Below are 21,697 nucleotides of genomic sequence, written 5' to 3'. Positions count from 1 at the left end.
CATTATAATTGAGAGATTGTATATAAAATCTTTACCAATGAAAAGAAAGATCTAATTGGATAAATTCTTGGTACTCCTACTTAATTAAGACTCCAGATAGCTTGACACACCATTGCTTTGATATCTTTCTTTCGTCCTTATTATTATTTTTTTTTTTTTACTTTTATTGACATGGGCCCTACTTTTAGAATTAAACGATAACTTATTCAGCAAAAAAAAAAAAAAAAAAAAAAAAAAAGAGAATTGAAAGATATCTTATTTGAAAAGCTTCAATTTTGCATCTTAAATTTCCTGTCATTAGATCCAGCATTTCTTCTTATTTTCTCCCATATGGTGCCTCAGTTGGAGAATTAAAAATAAAGAAAAGGGCACTTGATCATTAAAAGGAAAATGACTAGAATAAAATAAAACAAAACAAAAAGTTTCATGTGGGTCCACAGATAAATTCTATCCTTGGCATCAGTCCCAGAACACCAAGTTTAGGAATACTCCCTCCATCTCAAATTACTTATCGTAATTATTAAAAATAATTATTTTAAATATTTATCATTTGAAAATTTTAAGACATAATTAATTATTTTATCATTAATGAAAAATAACATATAAATAAAGTAAATATTTGATAAAGAAAAATTATAACTTAAATATAAATAAGAATAAAGCTAATTAAATATTCCTTATAATTAATATTTTTTAAAGAGTGTGTAAAATGAAAAAACGAGAAATATTTTGAGACAAGGTAGTATCAAGTTTTGCACGTATAGTATTAAATACTAACATATTTGAATAAAGTTGAAAAATTAGTAATACTAATCTAGTCACTAGTCATTTGGATCACATATAAATATTTAGAAGTAAGGGAGTACTTAACTAGTTGCCGTAACATATCATTCCACAAAGCAATTGCCAAAAAATTCAGAGATAGAAACAGTTTGAACAGTGATATAGAAATGGCGGAGCAAGTGGAATCACCAGAAGCAGAATCAGGCAACTTATTTAACAAAATAATATCACTTGCCGCTGGCGAAGCTCATACTCTTGCTCTCACTGGTAAACAGAAAAAAAAACATCTTTGAAACTTTTAACTCTTTTATTCTTACAGGGATATTAATTAGTGTGTTGCAAATGGTTGTAGGACATGGGGATGTGTATTCTTGGGGAAGAGGAACATTCGGTAGACTTGGTACCGGTGAAGAAACTGACCAGTTATACCCGACCCGAATCCACTTTGGCCCGACCCATTCTGATGATGGAGAGAAGAGGGTCAAGATTGTTGGTATTGCAGCTGGTGCTTATCACAGTCTTGCCCTTTCAGGTTACCCCCCATTTCCAACCTTTCTTATTCTTATATCATTTCAATTTGTTTTTTCTGCTAAGTTAGAATTTTTTTCTGCTACTTTCTTGTACTTGGATTATCTGTGGTAGTTACTGCTCCTTCTTTCATACTGCTTTATCATGACTTGTTCACTTTCGTTATTTTCATTTGCATATTGCTTTGAATTGCTCGTCTTTGCCTGACCTTTTTTGTCATGCTTTCTCTTGAGCCAAGGGTCTTCCTGAAACAGCCTCTCTACCTACCTGGGTAGGGGTAAGGTCTGCGTATACTCTACCCTCTCAGACCCCACGTTGTGAGATTTCCTGGGTGTGTTGTTGTTGTTAGTAATCGCGCAGCTTCTTTTTTCTTCAATGTTTGTTACTATCTATTGCTTCGTTTGCTTTGTATCTTGCTATTTGCTGTCATATCTTCTTGCTACCATGCTTTAAATTCTTTTCCTTTTTTCTTTTTTTCGAGCCAAGGGTCTATCGGAAACAGACTCCCTATCCCATAAAGGTAGGGGTAAAGTTTGCGTTCATCCTACCCTCCCCAGACCACCCCACTTGTGGGATTACACTGGGTATATTGTTGTTTGTTTCTTTGTTAATTTGTTGACTTATAGTCAAAGTCTTGATTAGTTTCCAAAACTTGTTTCATTAGGAGATGGAATCTTGAAGTTCACCTCTGTGGAAATGTAATTTAGGCTGGCTATCCCCGTTTTAATTGTCTCTGGGTTGAAATTGAATTTTCTGGTTGCTCCTAAATATAAAGCCATTGGATTGTCAAGGCCGTCTTCTACAATTTTTTTTTTTTTTTTTTTGCATTCTTTCGGAATAGTTCACTTGCTCTATGAAATGTGTATAATGTAGTGGTGGATCTACAATTTAGACATTGTGAGCTCTAAATTAAGAGTATGGTATTGAAATATACATAGTATTATATGTACTTGCTTTTAACACACACACATGTATATATAGAGAATTAAGTGGATAGTTGAATGTTCTATCAAACCTGTGGATCCACCACTGTATTAATATGGCCTCAAAAGTTACCACTTATCGCAACTCAATAATCCACTAGCGGATCAGAATGGTGTCCTTCCATAAATAATATATAGCAGTTTGGAACACTGGATCTTACAGATTAAAGTATTGTGTTTATCTTTCACCGTAGCATTTAGTAGCAAGTTTTGTCTTAGAGTCCATTTTCACGAAAGCTTATCGTAATTCCAATTATTTTTTTTTTGTTTTTTTTGTAATTTTACTATTTTAAGCCTTTTGAGTTTTTTTAACCCTCTATCCCATTTAATGTGACACTTTCCTTTTTAATCTGTCCCAAAAAGAATGACACCTCTCTTTTTGGAAATTACTTAAATTTAGCATCCCCATTTTATTCTTTATGACATGACACGTTGAAACGCTTACCACCATAGAATGAAAAGACATATAGAACTCTCACCACCACTCATCTTAAATGATACTTTTGGCATATATTTTCTTATGTCAAAAGTCTTTAATTTCTTAAATTCCGTGTCCAATGAAACACCATAACATAAATTGTGATGGAGGTAGTAGTACTATAGTTTTCAAGGTTTCGACCATGTATATTAATATATCACTGAGACAAGCCTTGCCCTACTGAATTGCTTTTCAGATTAGGTAGATAACTGCTAATTCACTCTCATGTTCCACAAACTGAAAAGATCTACATATTACGTAAGTTGACATGGCCTATGGGTTTAACCGAACTATCTAATCCCTATTGGAGGATTCAATAGAGTTCACTCTTCTTTTAAGCCTCAAATGGACCAACTGTTTTCTAGTCAAACGAAGAGCGGGTAATTCAAAATGATCTCATGTCATTCTAAAGATAAGGTGATCTTAATTGGAGTAACCCCAAAGGGTGGTTCCTGTTATGTTTAGAATGACTGGAGCAGTTAAGAGAAAAGAAATTAGGAAACACAACTTTTGGCTCTCGAGGTTACTGTTGCAATTATTCGCTTCCATTGTTTTCGACATCTACAAGCAGGTAAGATCTCTGTGAACGTTCATCAATAATATAGGTGAGGGATTGAGATCATTTATATTTTAAGCCAATTTTCTCTGAACACTTTGCCCTCATCTTCTGATTATTTGCTTGCTTCATCCAAAATGCTAAAATTATCGAACCATGAGATTTGTGCTAATATGTGAAAGGGTAACAATAACATTTAGGTAGTTACAATTTTTGGCTTATCAAGAATACTGATTCTAAGAAGAGCAACAATGCAGTTTAGAAGGAAAAATGTTATATCATGAGTTCCCAGACACCTTTTTCCTTTCCTTATCTTTTATTGACTTTTCTTTGTTTTCGCAGATGATGGATCAGTATGGGGCTGGGGATATAATGTCTGTATCCTTGAGAGATTCTTTTGCACTTAGTACATGCTTTATATGGTGAACGTTCAGTATTATTTGTCTTTAACATATTGAATTTGCAATTAAAATGTGCATCTACTATTAATCCCTTGACTGCCTAATAGATGGACAACTTGGTTTTGACGGAGAAAATTCTTTGGTTCCTCATTTATTGGAGGGATTCCTTGAGTTAGGTTCCCCCAATTCATCAGCTAGTGGCTCAGAGAGAAAGAAACTAATGGTACGAAACAAGTTAAAATTAATGAGGAAATAGGTTGATGTCAGTGGCTAATTCTGTTTTCTCCTATAGATTTCTTTGGTTAAAGGTGGCGGAATGATGTCAGCGGCAATTGATAATCTTGGGTCTTTATGGCTGTGGGGTAACTTTCCTGAACCGCAGAAAAGCAAGTCTACTGAGAGTGAATTTTCTCTTACTAGCAGTTGCAACCAAATACCTATCTGGAATTTTCATGGACACACAGTTGTTAATGTGGCATGTGGAAACGAGCATGTTGTGGCATTAGTCACTGCTGCAGAAGGAGGGAGTGATCTTGTTTGTTATTCTTGGGGTGGAAACAGCCACGGCCAGTTAGGCTTGGGAGACAAGGAGAGCAGACAGTATCCTGAAGTTATTGAGCCCTTTAATTCGGAATCCCCTTGGACAGTGTATGAGGTAGCATGTGGCGCTTTTCACACTGCTTTACTAGCTCAGAAAAGTCCAAGTGACAAATTAGAAAGTGTATGCTGGACATTTGGCCAGGGAGAAAACGGGCAATTAGGTCACGGGACAACCCAAAGTATGTTATCTCCTGAACCAGTGAAACAGTTACCGCGGAATGCGTTTCTGATTTCTGTTGACTGTGGTTTATTTCACACAAGTGTTGTCTCTTCTGCTGGAGATGTGTGGTCATGGGGAATGGAAAAAGGCCTTGGCCTATGTCCTGAAGCAAGTTATAATGGACCTGATGCAGGTGATGCGATTCTTCCTCGGTTGTTTCCCTGTACCGGGCTATACGGGCCTAAATTTCCAGAACCCGTTCAAGTTGTTTGTGGTGCAGCCCATACTGTTCTTCTGGCTGATGCTGGATATAAGATGTGGTCTTGGGGTAGAGGATGGAGTGGTGTCCTTGGAAATGGTAAGATGATTGATTGCTACTCTCCAACTATGGCACTGTGGCCACCTCTGGATGCAGATTTTAGAGATCAAAGTGCAAACGACGGTGGCGATAAAAGTGGTACAGAAAATAAACCTGAAGATGTGGTAGAATTGGAGAGGAAACTGTCTATGGCAGCGGAGGATGTAAAGCTTCTTCAGTCGAAACTTTCTCTAATGGAAAGGTATGCGAGCGTTCTTCATGGTGCTGTCTTTGGGAAACCTTTTGAAGAGCGAGATATGCCAGACTCGTTACGCAGCGGAGGGTCATTTGACATTGCAAAGGAGTGGGAAAACATGTTGGAGGCCTCAGATCGTGGAAAGCTTGTCCGACTGGAGATGTTCTATCGTGGTATGCTAGCAGGTGTCAAAGATAAACTGTTGAAGAAACGGGTTCAGGAGATTTTTCTGGAGTGTCAAAGTTCTCTGCCTTCAGAATCCAGTAAACGAAACAAGTAATGCAGAATGCTTTGGTTTCAAATTTAAGTTTGTCTTACCTTGTATCAGGTATTTCTTTGGTTGCGCATACCTAAACTCTGATAGAAAATGCCGTATATATTTATTACTTAATCCAAATAATAATATGTAAAACAGAGAGTTGGAAAGTAGTTCCCCGTTATAGATGAACCTCTTGATGATTGTAATTAGTTAGCTTTGAAGAAATAATAATTGAAAGTGATGTTGTTTGATTGGTATAATTTTATCGTCTTGGTTCTTTTTACATATCAGTATAGAAAGAACTCCTGAGTAAGCCTTTGCAGGGGAAGTGCACTATAGCCGTTTGTAGGATTTTTATTTAAAGGATAGCTGAAATTTTCAAAGGTTTTGCAATTTAGCCGCCTCAGAATCAACGGTAGTCATGCGGGTTTGAAGTTGAAAACGTGAATATGAAGTTTCAAACTTCAGAATGCAGGTCCGATGATGGGCTATGCCAAAGCCCAACTTCAAGCATGTCTGTAGTTCGAATGAAGTAGAAATTAAGAAGCACAAATTTGAATGACTTCATGTGCCTAGACTGTAGAAAATTTAGGGAGAAAGAGTCCACAAAATGTAAGGTGAAGTTGAAGATTGGCATTGAGATCTGAATAAATTGGACTTGCAGAAGTAAGAAAAAGAATTTCCCCTACATCAGTTAGCGTTTGTAGCAATAGACTATCCCAAATAGAGTTTCTGACCAAAATTATCCCTCATCTTTAAGGGTGGGTCTAGCTTTGTCCTTTAAATATAAACCTAAGCACTATTTGTCCTTTTAAATTTGTAAAAATTGAGTAGTTTTGTCTAAGTAATAAAAAACACCCAGAATACTGTTAAAACCAACAGAAATCACCTGCAGGTAAAACTAAAAAAAATAAAAATACACTTGCTCTGTTTCACTCCACGTTAGTCTTTTCCAATTCACTTTGCTCATCTCTGTTCCAGCAGTAAAAAGAAATCCTAACCTTCTAGATTTCATTTACTCTTCTAACGATTACAGAGACGCAGTAAGGCTAAAATGTGCATTAAGAGACAAAACACAAAACTAGCTCTTTGGTACAAAACAATGGCAACAAATTTAAGAGAGACTATTATAGAGAAATTAATCTTGATATTCAAGCTGAAATCTAGATAAGCTTCTATACAGGCAACAATTTAAATGCATAGCCTGATGCAATACCAACAGAGTATATGCCATTAAAAATTCAATAACTTCTGGATTGTCGATTTCAACCCTAATATTTTAGGAAATATGATAAAAAATTCATAACATCTGAATTAGTGAGTGAAATTGAGGAGGGTAGGGTTCTTTTACTGCTGTGACAGAGAAAAGTGAACTGGAGAAGAAGGGTTCTTGAATTTGGGGTGAAACAAAGCTAGTTTGTTTTCAAGTTTCATGTAGGTCGCCTTGGAATCTCTGCTAGTTTTAGTGGTGTTTTGGGCATTTTTTATTACTTGGACTAAAAGCGCTCCAAGTTTTGCAAACTTAAAAGGACAAATAGGGCTTAGATTTATATTTAGATGACAAAGTTAAACTTACACTAATCATGAGGGATAATTTTGGCCAAAAACTCTCGTCAAATATCCCAAAATATCCAAGTCAACTAGCTTTTAGCAAAGATCTTCCATTGCTTCATTAGCCAAACTGTTGTTACGAAAAAGGATGGATTATTGTAGTTGAGAAGAAGCAGCAGCAACATTGATTTTGTCTGAAGCTACATTCTTAAGGATAAAATTTTAATATTTCGAAAAGGTTAGTTAGGCTTTAAATATACATGTAAAAGCGGATACCTGGTGCAAATTCTATGGATTCAATACCACGATTAACTGACCCCTTAGGATATTGACAAAGCATATGATATAAATGGCCAAAACAAATCTAGAACATGATATTACAATTAGCCAACCCACTAAATCAGAAGATATATGGTCCCATTCCACTCGCAGAGATGGGTTGAAAATCAATTGCAGTCCCACCATGTAAGGCAAACTATTGCAACCTTCATTGAATATGTTGCAGATTACTTGATCTTATAAATACTAGCCCAACCAGGAACAATAACACAACAAAGTTGTACATAAGAGTTCTATCACAGCCATCTCAACACTTTAACCAGGCAACAGGCAGGGGTTTTGGTGGTCTTTTACAAAGGCATATACATTAGTAGGGTACCCCCTCCCCTTTCCCCTCTAAAAAGAAAATAAATAAAAGTTTCTCTAAGTCAAGAAACCTTAATTCTTATAATCATCTTCACTCTGGTCAAGCCAGGGTAAGTCTTCCATAGCCCGAAGCTCTCATCCAAATGCTTCCGGCAGATTAGCTGTCTGTCTAGCTCTGCAGCATGTAAGTGACAGAAGTGGCTCAGGGGGCCAGACCACTCACTATGCAGTGCCTGCTTCACATATGTAGCTTTTCTGCCGCAAGCAATGATAAGTTCAGTAAGATTTTCGAAAGTTAACCACTCCCGAAACAGACTACTAAAGAGGAAAGAGGATACTGATATAACACTTTAAGCATGTCAGAAAGATGCAATCAGTCACCTCTTAAGCAAGAAAACAGGGGTAACAAAGTCACTCTTCAAGGATTGCACGACCCAGGTTAGTGGCAAGTGCCAGCCTGACAGAGCTTAAGGCGTCAGATGGCAAGTCAGCTTCAACAAAGTCTGGCCTCAATCTTGCCATGGACAACTCTTGCAGTTTATTCAAGAGAAGCTGAGTTTGAGAAACATTAAGCAACAGTCGCTCGTGCCAGTTTAACAATTTCAACTGCGCAGGAAGAAAAAGAGGAAAACAGAATGAGGTCAAAGATGAAATATGCACCAGCTATTGATAAACATATAAATCTGAAAGCATGGTGAACTTTTCAGCCTTAATTAAATAAATAGATTGCTAACCCCTTCCCACACCACCAACGGTACCCATTTCCCAATCCACTGGGTGTACTGTCGTCTGAAAGATTTTAGCACAAATGCCCCACACAATATATTAGGTTTTTTTTTTTGAACAGTCACAATATATTAGCTTTTTCAATTTGATATAAACTAAGTTTCATGTATTAAGCCATCAGGAATATCTTCACAACCAAATGGTATCTAACAGAGATACCCACCAAACCAGCTTATCTTTTCTTTTCTTTTTCCCCTTAAGCAAGAATTTAGCACCTGAGCAGGAGCGAACTAATATGAAACCGCAATGAAGCATTATTCGAAACTAAAAAAAAGAAAGCAGGAAGCTACATCATACTCATAACTGTAAACAAAAACAAAAGAAAAGAGTGATTACACCTCTAAACATTTACTAGCAATCTAGATCCCACTCATAAACATGATCTTCTTTCATGTCGACCTTTTTTAATTGCCACCTAGTGTTTCTATGACCTATTTGACACTATGATTTTGAAAAGCAGAAAAAAAAAAAAATCTGGCAAGTTGAGCAAGGAACTAAATGCAATAGTCAGAGAAGTACTCACTGAATCATATAGAAGAGGTAACCAAAAGCGTTGCGGCGTGGAAGGATTTTTCATGAGCTGCAGAGTACAGAAAAAAAAAAATTGACTCAGAGGAGGCAAAGCAGAAGGCTTATTTTTCTTAGGTAACGGAGATAAACACGCCACATATCCTAACAAATATTTCAATCGAACCGACACAACATTCCGGCTGCCAGGTTTCATTAACAAATCTTATGTTAATTTATTTTCAGTTTCTTAAGGTAGCCACTCAAGTTTAAATCTTATACATCAACAAGGCCTCAATACCAAATGCAAAATCTTTTTTTGATCAAGTCAAAAAAAGAAAGATTTTGCATTTGGTACTTGTTGATCTTATACACCCATAAAATGAAATTTTACATCACTCCAATGTTAGTCTTCATTATTATACGAGGTGTCAGACATACAGAGACAAGAGCTTCAGATGCGTTACGAGCAGCATCTGTGGGTGCATCACCGTGAACCTGCAGCAGGGATCTCCTAAAATTCCTGTATCTGTGCAGTAGTAAACATAAAAACTTCAAATATATGAAATGCTTCAAAACCATGCTTACAGGTGACATCCACTAATTCAAAGTAAGTATTAATTACTTGTTCAGAAACTCAAGACCGCCAGCAGTTCTAGACTCGGAACCCAGCAACTCTATGAGACCTTCCCATTGCTGCAGGGAAAGAACAATAGAATGATCAAAGAGAATAAGCCAGCTAATTCTATGAGAAAAGAGATGCTGCTTCAGAGCAAAATTACTAGACTTTTGACTTAGAACAAATATCTCAGAGACAGCAATCAGATTCATGATAATCAAAATAGATCAACTCTGATGGCGAACCAATTCTACCAAATTTAACTAGATCGACAAGCCAATTTTTGGCTATCTTCCTTCTGTTTTAATATTTCTCGTCTTCTTTTTGCCGGGGCTGGATTCGCTTAAACCCAGATCCTGAGAAGTACAAGCTTAGCAAGATTGGACTTCTAGCATTTTGAGGTTCCTTACGTTATATGAATCACATCTGAACCATTTTGAGGTTCCTTACATTATATGAATCACATCTGAACAATATTCAAGGGCTTCACCATGATATTCTACTATCCATATTGCTTAAGATGCTTAATCAAGCACCTGGTCAAGCTTGCCAACTAACATCTATACATCTGCACGTGGTGTACCATGTTTGGCATATGAAAGGTTCTAAATTTCTTCTAGAATTCTGTCTCACCCATCATAATGCACATGCTTGGATAACTAGGAACAGGTAGATACGTAAACATGCCTGCGAAGTACTTAGTACAGTTCAACCTTCTACCAAATCAACACTTTAAAGAATGAATTCCTTTATGAGAAAAAAAAAAAAAAAAAAAGACGGAACACACTCAGCATACATAACATATAAAAATTTGCAATCTAGAGAAATGGGTATAAACATGAACTGTTACAGAGTAATACTAAGAATATATACAAGGGACTCAACCAGTATAACCGAGTAATACTAACCTTGAATCCTTCATCAGAAACCGACTTCCCCACGAAATCAAATAATTGCTTGGCAATTCTGCTTAAACGAAATTCATCTCGAGCTTGCTGCAGCCAAAAGACACCAGAGCCTTTTCTCCCATGTTTCCAGTGATGCACCCCAGCAATCTAATGAAAAATATGAAATATAAGTTGAAAGCGAAGCACTTGTATTTTCGAAGTAATTACAATAATTCAAATACATGCCATTACAGGGAAATCACATCAGAGTACCTTTATTATTGAGCTTAAGAAAGTAACTACACCTCAGAGATTAAAGATAGTCAATATGAATAATATCATGACATACCCTCATAATGTTTGAACTTAGGGTGTCAAGTTCATACAGACGGCAGATCTCTATACTCTGCATAGAAAAGCAAAATTAACCAAGCAAGAATCAATAAGGAACCACTATTGAAACGAGGCTGTAGAACAAGATATTTGAGAGCAAAACCGTGAGGGTGAGGAATCAAAAGAAAAATCACCCTAGAAGCTGTACCTTTAACAGAATTTGACTATGATGTACAGGCTGCTTGTACAGCAAATTCTCCAGTAATCCAATCCCTTGTTTTATGCATGAAGTCAAGTATATTGGTGCAATCTGAAGGGAAGTGAAAAAACAGCGATCCAAATATGAGTAAAAGAACCAAAATCTAAACTGAGTTTTCAGACACCGGTATTGTAGTTTTCCGCAGATTGAGCTTAGAGTATATTCAGCAAAACAGCTTATAAAATTAAACGATGTATGCAAACTGTGTAAGGGAGTTTATAGGTAAAATCTCTCCAGCATCTAGATAACCATTGTTTCAAGTTCAATTGTACTTGTAAGCTATAGGTTGTCTCCAATCCAGAATCATCAAAATGTTATTTTCCCATACATTTTAGGGGACATATCATATACCCATGTTGAATCTCACTCATGTCTTTCGTTTTCCGTTACTTAGGGTGAAAGCTGAACCTTATACATGTACAGGAGGATAAAAGAAGAGTTTTAAGTAATACTTTTTTTTTTATGAGAAATGAGTTTTAAGTAATAGTACAAGTAAATCAGGCATTCATTTGCCCAAGTTTGCATCCACACATACTTGCCATGTCAATGCATGAGAAGACAGAACTTGTGCATATACAAGTCTATGCAGCTCTTCTATGCTAACTCCCCCCAGTTTGGAATGCTCTTCATGCAAAAGAATTTCTGCATGAGTGTTCCCAGCTGTCAACAACTCTACGGCATGCGCCATCATCCTTGAGAGATAAACAAAAAGATTTGCATCAGACGAATTAAATAGATAAGAAAATGCTGAAGTACTCAAGCCACCCAAAAAAAAAAAGGCACACAGAAGAGAAGGTTAACAAACCAGGGGCCAAATGATTTTGAGCACTCTGCTAGAACAACCTGAAAATATAGGATATGCTCATGAGTTCTGCACTACATTAAACATACCAAAAGTTACAAACTAAATCTTTAGAGTGGTTTACCTCATTATTTTCTCCAAGAATTCCAAGTATAAGACCAAACAGCTTATGGGGGCTGGAAACTGGCTTTGATTGCATGCACTTCTGAGCTAAATTGTGCATGCTCTCTAGACCCTACACCACAAAAAATAGAATGTGTATGTTAATCGCAAATGCAACAGCAAAAGAATCTTCTTGCTCTCCACTTTTGGATGATTGTGCGCAAAGTGAGTCAACTCTAGTGATCTTAGATGTTTAGATCAATTTGAAAGAGGAACTGACCGCAGTAAATGGCCTAACGTATAAGAAATGGGATATAAAAAGCTCCATCCAGTTGAAAGTTGCATTTGATAGAACACTAGGATTTCCCAACATGATCTGGATCAAATTTTTTAGCCCTTCTTTAGTCTGCTGGTGATCACATTGAAGCCAATAGGAACTGCAGTCCAGTTTACTTATTTGTGCCCTCCACTTCTCCCATGCCTAACAGGGAAAAAGGAATCAAACATTGTCCAGTAAAGGCCACTGATCATTAGCAAAGGCCTACATTACCTTCAAGAAGTCAGGCTTGGTTTTGCAACACTCGCCCAAATTTTCTTCTCTCAGACTAGGACGCATTCTAGGCATCTTGGATATAAGAACAGCAACTGCTTCAACCAATCCATTCTCTGTCTTTTAAGAGCAAGAATCAAACAGGTTAAAAGGGAAAACGGGAAAGCTATATTCATAGTTCAGAGACCCTTTTTTCGGGAGATAGGTATACTTCAGAAACTATCTGAGAGCAATCAAATAAAATTTTCATAGCTGCCATTCCCCAGGGATTCAGTCACCAGCTCCCTATCAGCAGGTGACCAATTGCCTAGACTTAGGCCCCATTTGTTTTCATTAAGATCAAGACGTCTGAATCTGAATGCACGTCTGAATGATTAAGATATTGTCTCTAGATCTGAACACTGAATGATTAAGACTGTTTATTTTCAACATCTGAATGTGCATAATGTATTTATCTAGACATTATAATAAATATATAATTTAAATAAAAAAGTAACTAAATATTAAAGATAAATGTCAATTTAATAAAATAAAATTATTATTTGATAAAAAAATATGTATGTTCGCTAGTGATGGTGGAGATGCTTTGTAGTAGTGGTGGCGGTGATGGTTGATGCTAGTGGCTAGTAATGGTGGTGGTGATAGTTATGATGGTGGAGTTGGTTGATGTTAGTAATTGGCGGTGTTGGTGGCTGAACAATGTATGGTGGTAGTTGGCGGCGCTGCTAGTTATGATGGTGGAGGTGGTTGGTAGTAGCTTGGTGGTAGTGGTAAGTAGTAGTGGCAGCGACGACAGTGGTTGTTGATATAATTATAATGAAGGAGGTGGTAGGTATGGTAGTGATTGACAGTAGCGTGGTTGTCAGCGGTGGTGGTTGCGATGGCAGAGGTGGTTAGTGGTGGTGGCGGTTGATAACAGTGGCAATTGTGATGGCAGAGATGACTAGTAGTGGTGGGTAAGGGGGGGGGGGGGGTTAGTGGTGGGTGGGGTGAGGGGGGTGGGAGTGTGTGGTGGGTGGGTGGGGTGGGGCAGAGGGGTGGGTGGGGGTTGGGGGTAGGGATGATTTTGGTGGTTATGGATAGAATCATTGTAAAAATTATCCATACAAAAATTACCTCTTAATGAAAATAAGACTTTGTTCAAGATCTTAATGATTAAGACTTATTCAGATCAAATAAGTGCTTAGATCTTAGAGCCCGTTTGGATTGGCTTATAAGTTGCTTATAAGCTGTTTTCAGCTTTTTTGAGTGTTTGGCTGGTCAGCTTAAAGTCACTTTGTGCTTAAAATAAGCTCAAAAAAATAATTGGGCCCATTTAACTTAGTTTATCTAAAGCAGCTTATAAGCTGAAAACAACTTATAAGCCAAAAAAAATAAGTTAGACTATCCCAACTTATTTTTTTTAGCTTATAAGCTGCAAACAGCTTATAGGCATAAGCCCATCCAAACAGGCTCTTAATGTAAACAAATGCACTTAATGGCCTAAGGTTTGAACCATTCAGATTTAGACCTCCATTAAGTGGCAAACAAATGAAGCCTTAATCTGATGATATTACAGTCACTTGCCATAGAGGCTCATCGAGAGAGTCCTCTACCCATAGAGACTAATTACTTGTAATCATCTTAACCTGAGTAGTTACTAAAAGAAATTATAATGTTGTCAATGCTAAAGATCAGGGATGAAAGGGTGGATAAAAATTGATCTCTCAAGCTGTTAAGAGGTAGGTAGCTTATGCCAACTAGAAGCTAAAGAAAGTACAATCTGCTACAAAAAGAAAAAGCAAATCCACTTTATCATCCTAAATGATAGCGCATCCTGTGGCTAATCTCTCAGGCAAAACACGCTAAGAGTGATAGACTTTGGAACCTGATGGAAAAGGTACAAGGCCTAATAAGGTGTCAAAGCTCTGAAAAGACAACTCATTATCCAAGATTAGGTATACCAACATAAAGAAAAGGCAAGAACTGTTCCCAAGTTAACTCATAGACATGTCATTTAAGAGAGAAAAGTACAGTATATGATGTTATGTGAATAATTTAGGTTGAGTTAAGTTATGCTATGATGTTATGTGAATAATTTAGGTTGAGTTAAGTTATGCTAGACTGCCACTGATCACAAGTTCAAAATTCTTGCCTCTTTTTTTTATTTTTTTCCTTTTTGCAGTTTTTCAAAACTCTTACCTCTCGGCTAACTAATTGATCAAACCGGTAAGAGCCATGCAAGCGCAACAATTTTACCTGCAAAATTGGCAATCATAGATGCTCCTTAACCAAACTCCTGATATACCTCACACAAGCAACAAAACATGAATGCACAATTATAATGGTCTATATCCACAAATAATATGCTTACCACAATTTCCAGCCAGCCAACGGCCAACGCTGATGACATCGCGTCCCAGTAGTTAGGATCTTCTTCAACAACCTGTGATGAGTACATTAATTGGAAATGAACGCTCAAAGATGGGATGGCTACTCCTTCCATCATAGTTTAGTTATCCTTCTTTCTATTTTGCATTGTACCAAAATCCACTTCTACAGGGAAACTTTGTCGTTACACCAATGATTATCTTTTGAATATCCTACCCTGAAAGAAGTATCATTGACCCACTATTTCATTGAAGAAAGTTCCAATTTTTCAAAATGTTAATATTCACTCTACTTTTGAACTCACACCTGCTTAAATACAACTATTTTTAATTTTTACGTTTATATCTATATCCAGTCAAATTAGGACACTTAAATTATGACTAATAATTTGTCCACCAATAGGCCCAACAAATGTAAAGTTCACAGGGATATCAATTGACAGCTAAACCTGTACACCAACAAGTTCCTGCTGAAAATCCACAAGCTTTGAATGAATAGTTGGTAAAGTTCCCGAGAATAAAGAACTGTAGTCCTGTTGAATGAAACATGCACTAAGTTGGACGAATAGTACAGTATCACAGAGTATAAGATCCGTGACATCTGTCGGAGAAAATCAAGGAAACTTATACAAAATAAGGAAAAAAAAACATACAGCCAACCAATCTAGCAACCGTTCAGGAATCCAAGATTGAGATTGCTTGTCTACGTAAAATATCTCCAATAGCTCCCACGCCGCTTTCAGACACGTTGGCTCTGCAATTTCCTAACAGGCACACACAGCCACCAGATAAATACTAAATTGCAAAGGTCAGAGTCTGGGTACAGCAAAACAAAAGAGTGATGACATACTCACATTTACTACCGACTTGGGATCTTCAATAATTGGTCTAGGAGGCGGTTTTCGATCACTGAGCAGTGAACTTATCTCTTTGCTGTACTCTATGACATGCTCCCACCTGATTACATGCAAAATGCAATAACTGTCAAATAGTGACCCAGTGAAATGACATAGCCACCCAGGCTACTATAGTGTGGATTAAAACTCTCTCAGGTCTCTAATAGAGAAAAATATGGGGAAGAAAACAAGTGGATGACCAAGGAGGTGCACACTCCTTATGGTGTTGGTCTGTGGAGATCCATCAGAGCTCTTTGGCCTTTCCTGTGGAACCATTCCACCATTAAGGTGAGTAATGGCCACAAAACTTCTTTTTGGGAGGACAAATGGTTGGGAAACACTAGTCTAAAGGAATTATTTCCTGTCATTCATGGGCTGGCAGTAAACCAACACAAGAAAGTAGCTGAGATATGGGACAATCATGGATGGAACCTTCAGTTCAGGAGAAACTTCAATGACTGGGAAATCAACACATTGACAGAATTTTTTAGGCTACTAGAAGAGTTTAAAGGCACACAAGAAGTTGCAGATAAATTGTGGTGGAAAGAAGACAGCAAAGGCATTTACAAAGTGAGCACAGCATACAAATTTTTGAACCAGAGTAACCAGCAGGTGCAACTTTGGCCTTGGAAGCACATTTGGAAAGTGAAGGTACCATTCAAAGTTGCATGTTTCATATGGTTGTTGGCAAGGGAAGCAGTACTGACTCAAGAAAACCTAAAAAAGAGAAAATTCTCTCTTTGTTCCAGATGTTACTTGTGTGGTGAAGAGGGTGAGACAGTCAGCCATCTATTTTTACATTGTCGGATCACAATACAGCTTTGGAGGATCTTTGTGAATCTCAGGGGCATTGTCTGGGTAATGCCAAATAGGATTACTAATCTACTCCATATTTGGGAGGAGGCAGGAATAGGAGCTTCAGACAGAGATAGATGGAGGATTGTCCCAGCTTGCATTTGGTGGACAATATGGAAAGAGAGAAATTCACGGTGCTTTGAAGACAGTAGTAGTGATGTACAAAAGATCAAGCTAAATAGCGTCAAACTTTTTTGTTTTTGGTGCAAACAGATTTACCTTGAGGAGACTGAATCCATAATTGAAATCCTAGGCTCTTGTTAGATTTTCAGAGTTTGGATCAGCTTTCTCACTTTTGCTGTAAATATGGTTCCAGTGCAAACTATGCACTGATCAAGTCAATACATACCAATGTTACATTTTCAAAAAAAAAAAAGAGAAAAAAAACTTCAAGCTTCTAGACTTGGGACTCATTTTTCTTCTCTTTTTTTTTTGACAAGTTTATGTGACTTAGAACTCTTCTGTTGTAGAAAGCAAAAAAATAAGACCTCCAGCTTTCAAATTTTTCATGAATTGCATCACGAGCAACCCAATTGGAAAATCCTAGAAGCTCGCAAGTATTTACAGACAGATGAACAAGAGGCACTAAGCTTGCAACAGCATCTTGTCACTTTATAGTTTATACGAGAAAAGATACATACAGAAGTCATAAACAATAGTTTTTTTAATAAAGCAATAAATTTTATTCACGTTTGGGCAAAAGCCAAAAGGTGACCGTATACAAGATGTAGATTGAAAAAGCAGAACCCAAAAGTATATGATTTCTATGAAAGACACCCAATATTCTTTACATAAAGGAAGTTCATGGGTGCACCCAAAAGAAATGAAGGATTAGAGTCTACTCCTCAACTGTACAAAATTCATCTCTACACTCTCAAAAAGAAAAGAAAAAAAACTCATCCATTTCTTCTTCTTCTTCTTCTTTTTTTCTTTTTTTTTTTTTTTGATAAAGGTAATAGTTATATTAATATCAACAGGTATACTACCCCAAAACCTGTGTAGTCCCCCTCAAAAATAGTTCACTTACACGATGGAGTCCTATATGTTAAGGATACTTAGAAACTGCCTAGAACATCAAAACTATCTTCAGTTTGTACTAACAATTCCTGTTTATACCAAACATAATAAAGACGTAAACAATTCATTTTAAACTTCTGAATATTGCTTTCCTTGACCTCAAAATATCTCTGATTCCTTTCTGCCCAGACAGACCACCAAATACAAGCTGGGACAATCTTCCATCTCTCCTCTCTTTTAGTTGCATTGCCATTTCTTCTATTTCTTTATTCACTGTCACTTTTTTTAAAAAAAAAAAAAAAAGAATGTTTCTTCATCCCAAATCTTTACGATCGTTTTCCTAACAAGGCCTCATTAAATGCCCCTAGATCTTCAGAGTTGTGACCGTCTCCCACCTTATCAAATGGAACTTCCTTGCTCAGTCGACCGAGTCACATAAAAAGTTACCCTCAAGCCTTTCCAACTTTCTCGTGATTCAAGTTGGGGCGTGAAATAAAAACATAAAGTATGTGGAGATGCTAGATCTCTAAATGAAAACTTACTTCCTCCTTTGGATAGTTATCTTTTCTACCATTCTACAAGCATCTTCTCAATTCATTGTAGTACTGGGTTCCAAGTTGTTTGATCTTTATTTGCAGCACCAAATGGCAAGTCAAGATAGGTAGTAGTCAGCCACAACCTTACAGTTCAGCACCTGTGCTAAAGTTGCAATGTTTTCCACATCTCCAACTGGACACTTTCTAAGGTTAATCTTAATGCCGGACACCACCTGAAACCATGTTAACACATATCCCAAATGCTCCAATTGAGTCCTATCAACATCACAAAAAAATCATAAGTGTCATCTGCAAACAACAGATGTGAGACCTTCACAGTACTATTTCCAACAGCGGCATTGAAGTCCCTCAGGTAACCACCTACCATGGCCCTACCTATCATCTTGCTCCGCCCCCTCCATAACTAAAATGAGTAGCATGGAAGATAAGGGGTCTCCCTGTCTCAACCTCTCGAACTACAAAAGAAATCAAACGAGTTGCCATTCACAGGAACCGAATAACTAACAATGGAAATAATGCGCTTCATCCAAGTTCTCTAGTGAAGACTGAAATTCATCTTCGACATTATTTAGTCCAAGAATTCCAGTTAACATGGTCACATGCCATCTTGAGGTCCGGCTTTCACAAAATGTCCGAAACCCCTTATTTTTTCCTGGAATCAACAACTTCATTTGCCACAAAGTTGCATCAAGTATTTGTCTGCCCTCCACAAAAGTGTTCTACGATGTAGACAGTATCTCATCTAATACCCTCTGAAATCTATTGGAAAGCATATAAAATAATCTTATAAATACTTCACATTAGACTATGGGTCTATAATCTTTGATGCTCGATGCTCCCTCCTTTTTGAAATGATGAATGAAAGATGCACTGAGACTTTTCTCGAATTCTCCCTTTCTTGAAATTCCTTTATGGTATCCATAACCTCACCTTTGACTGTATCCAACATTGTTGGAGAAAAGTCAAAGTGAATCCATCCGTTCCCAGAGCTTTATCACCCGCACAATACTCCACCGCCTTCCTCGCCTCCTCTTCCCTAATTACCCTTCCCAACCATTCCCTATTTCCCTTTGCCATTAAATCCTACACTACACACCCCACACTCTGATTTCAGTCTCCAATCAGCTTCCTCTTTGAATAGTCGCCTAACCACTAGTTATGTGCCAACTCGGGAGCAAAAAGAGGACATTTTTACAAAGGTGTTAGGAGTACGACAATTTGCCGAGTTATCAGAGCAAGGTGGGTATTTTAGATGCATATGCTCCAACTTGAGAGGAGTGTTCGAGGAAAGTCAATATCTATCCGTTGTGCACAAATCCAAAATTCAAATTACAGATTTATATAGCTAGTATGATTAGTAGCCTGTTTGGCCAAGCTCCTAAAATCAGCTTATTTTGAAAAGTACTTTTTTCAAAAGTGCTTTCAAAAAAGGACTATTGGCGAGAAGCATTTTGTGTTGGCCAACTTATTTAAAAAGCACTTTTGAGCAGCAATTAGTGTTTGGCCAAGCTTTTAAAAAGTGTTTCTAAGTGTATTCTCTCAAAAGTGCTTTTCTGCTCTGGGGAAAAGCTACTTTCTTTAGTTTCTGAAAAACTGCTTCTGCTAATCCCCAAAAGCACTTATTTTCTCCCAAAAGCTTGGCCAAACACCTCACTTTTTAAAATAAGCACTTTTGGAGAAAAATAGGCTTGGCCAAACAGGCTATAGATCAAATATCAGACTGAGTCTTAAAGTTAGATAAGGTTGATACTTGATAGCTAGATAGAGTTAGTGTTTCGCTAGAAAGCAAACTCTTTCTGCTGAAAGTGTATATATAAGATGTTGTACGATTGAATAAATCAGAGTGGTCGAAATAATTTACACTCATTTTCTCCCATTTGGACTAACACTATAAAATGATTACATTGAGGAATGTTTTCCTCACACTAAACACGCCCATAGATGAAAAATTCTTGAGGTTGTTTTAGGTCTATTTCAGCTAAATCAAGTTACAAGTTTACCACTCTAGCATTTATAACACTCTGTTTGGATGGTTGTTACCTATTATATTGTATTGTGTTGTTGTATCGAATGGTTAAATCCATCGTTTTGTAAAGACGAGAAGTCCCAATATATGTGATGACTGATTTAGTGTGACCGCGTCGTTACCTTATCTTTTTTCCTCATTTTGTCTTTACTTATTTTCTAATAATCATATTTTATCCTCTACCCTACCCTTTTATAAGTAGCTCTACCCGGTACCCTTCTTTTCTTGTAGGTTTACCCTTCAACTTGAAGACGTATGACATTAAGTAGCAGCGGAAAACAGTACAATCTATCTAAATGTTGTATCCATCAAAACAATGCAGTACGATACAATACAACACAATACTTATACATTATGAAACAACCATCCAAACAGAGAGTTAACTTACCAGTCAGCCTTGTAAGGAGGATTATCCAAGGACATTCCAGAATGTTTCCTGCTCTGAAGAAGCGCGAAAGGAGTGACCGAACTGTAAGCAATTCTCCTGCATGTAGCAGCATCAACTTCCTCATCATCTCCGCTATTACTCAGCTTCACCTCCACCACTCTACCACCACCAGCCTCACCGTGCGGTTTGGGGAAAGCTGAGACACGGAGAGTATTGCCACACCCCCATGAAATGGAGAGTCGATTAATTGGGGATTTCAGGCCGTGACGGACAGGGTAGATCACTACTGGCTGATTTTCTGAGAATGGAACTATTGCCAGGTCATCGGATTCTGATGACGTCAGCCCTGGCATTTTCGCCGGTCTAGGGTTTTAGAATAGGGGTATATGGCAAAGCGAGGGAATGAGAGAGTTCATAATTTTTAATTTTATAAATTACTAAACATAGCAAACAAAGAAATTGGCATAACCTTGTTTATATTTTATTGAAAGATTCTTGTTGCATATAAATTTGGTGATTTTTTATTTTTTATTTTTTGATAGGTCTAAAAAAATGTCAGCTAAACATCGTATAAAAATTGATTGTATTAAGACAGTGATATAATATGTGTGAGACACGTTTAAATATAGTTGTGGTGTTCTCGTTGTTGTAATACTTACCACGTGGTGTTGAGTATGATTGGTTAGTTACTAGTTAGAGACTTGTTTATTAGAATTAAAACTAACTCGAAAGAGTTAAAGCTTGGTATTTCTAAGAGATGGCCATATGTATTGTTCAGGGTTATGCTCGTTATATACGTACAAAAATGTCTATCATTGACAGTAAATTTTTGCACGATTTTTATAATGGCGCTTGATATGGTAAGTTGTATGATGAATCTAGATATGTAAACTGAAATTGAATTGATGCAGGTTATGACCCCTATGAGGTTATGAGCCCTCTGAGCTTTCCTCATAGGTTAGTGGACCCTCTCTGGATCTAATCTAATAAGTAATTTTTTAGAATTTTTCAACTTCAAAATCTTCCCACACAAAGCACACCACCACAATTCGATATGCCATTAAGATGTAACAATATATTCGACCCCTGATTTTTAGTATTTACGTTGCAAATTGAGTCTTAAGCATGTGTATGCGTTCGTATAACATTTTGGACTAGTCATGATGATTTTGAATAGGAGGCAAAGTGTTTAATTGTGTCCGGAAACATCTGAAACTAAGTGAAAATAACAAAATTGTAGACTTGT

General features: G+C 37.1%; 2 protein-coding genes across 3 annotated transcripts; one reads left to right on the top strand and one right to left on the bottom strand.

Annotated features, from left to right (window-relative positions):
- Nucleotides 1-862: 862 nt before the first annotated feature.
- On the top strand, nt 863-5,562 carry LOC132635819 (ultraviolet-B receptor UVR8). The gene is made up of 5 exons (XM_060352362.1): nt 863-1,050; nt 1,136-1,315; nt 3,671-3,706; nt 3,837-3,952; nt 4,022-5,562. The coding sequence occupies exons 1-5, from the start codon at nt 951-953 to the stop codon at nt 5,321-5,323; spliced, it is 1,734 nt and encodes a 577-aa protein (XP_060208345.1). The 5' UTR covers nt 863-950; the 3' UTR covers nt 5,324-5,562.
- A 1,619-nt stretch (nt 5,563-7,181) lies between these two features.
- LOC132635818 (nuclear pore complex protein NUP85) lies at nt 7,182-20,995 on the bottom strand. Of its 2 annotated transcripts, none has more exons than XM_060352360.1 (19): nt 20,452-20,995; nt 15,567-15,669; nt 15,366-15,476; nt 15,162-15,245; nt 14,697-14,768; nt 14,525-14,581; nt 12,344-12,463; nt 12,074-12,274; nt 11,816-11,926; nt 11,695-11,732; nt 11,425-11,581; nt 10,839-10,940; nt 10,647-10,703; nt 10,319-10,465; nt 9,417-9,487; nt 9,233-9,320; nt 8,808-8,864; nt 7,880-8,104; nt 7,182-7,748 (listed from the first exon to the last, which is right to left on the bottom strand). In XM_060352360.1, the coding sequence occupies exons 1-18, from the start codon at nt 20,802-20,804 to the stop codon at nt 7,910-7,912; spliced, it is 2,124 nt and encodes a 707-aa protein (XP_060208343.1). In that variant the 5' UTR covers nt 20,805-20,995; the 3' UTR covers nt 7,182-7,748; nt 7,880-7,909. The 2 variants fall into 2 exon arrangements, with proteins under 2 accessions (XP_060208343.1, XP_060208342.1); XM_060352359.1 differs by having other exon boundaries at nt 7,182-7,753; nt 20,452-20,994.
- Nucleotides 20,996-21,697: the final 702 nt, after the last annotated feature.

Source organism: Lycium barbarum, chromosome 4 (assembly GCF_019175385.1).
Source record: "Lycium barbarum isolate Lr01 chromosome 4, ASM1917538v2, whole genome shotgun sequence".
NCBI lineage: Eukaryota > Viridiplantae > Streptophyta > Magnoliopsida > Solanales > Solanaceae > Lycium > Lycium barbarum.
The sequence above is the reverse complement of the archived record's forward strand: the minus strand, read 5'-3'. Positions and strand labels throughout refer to the sequence as shown.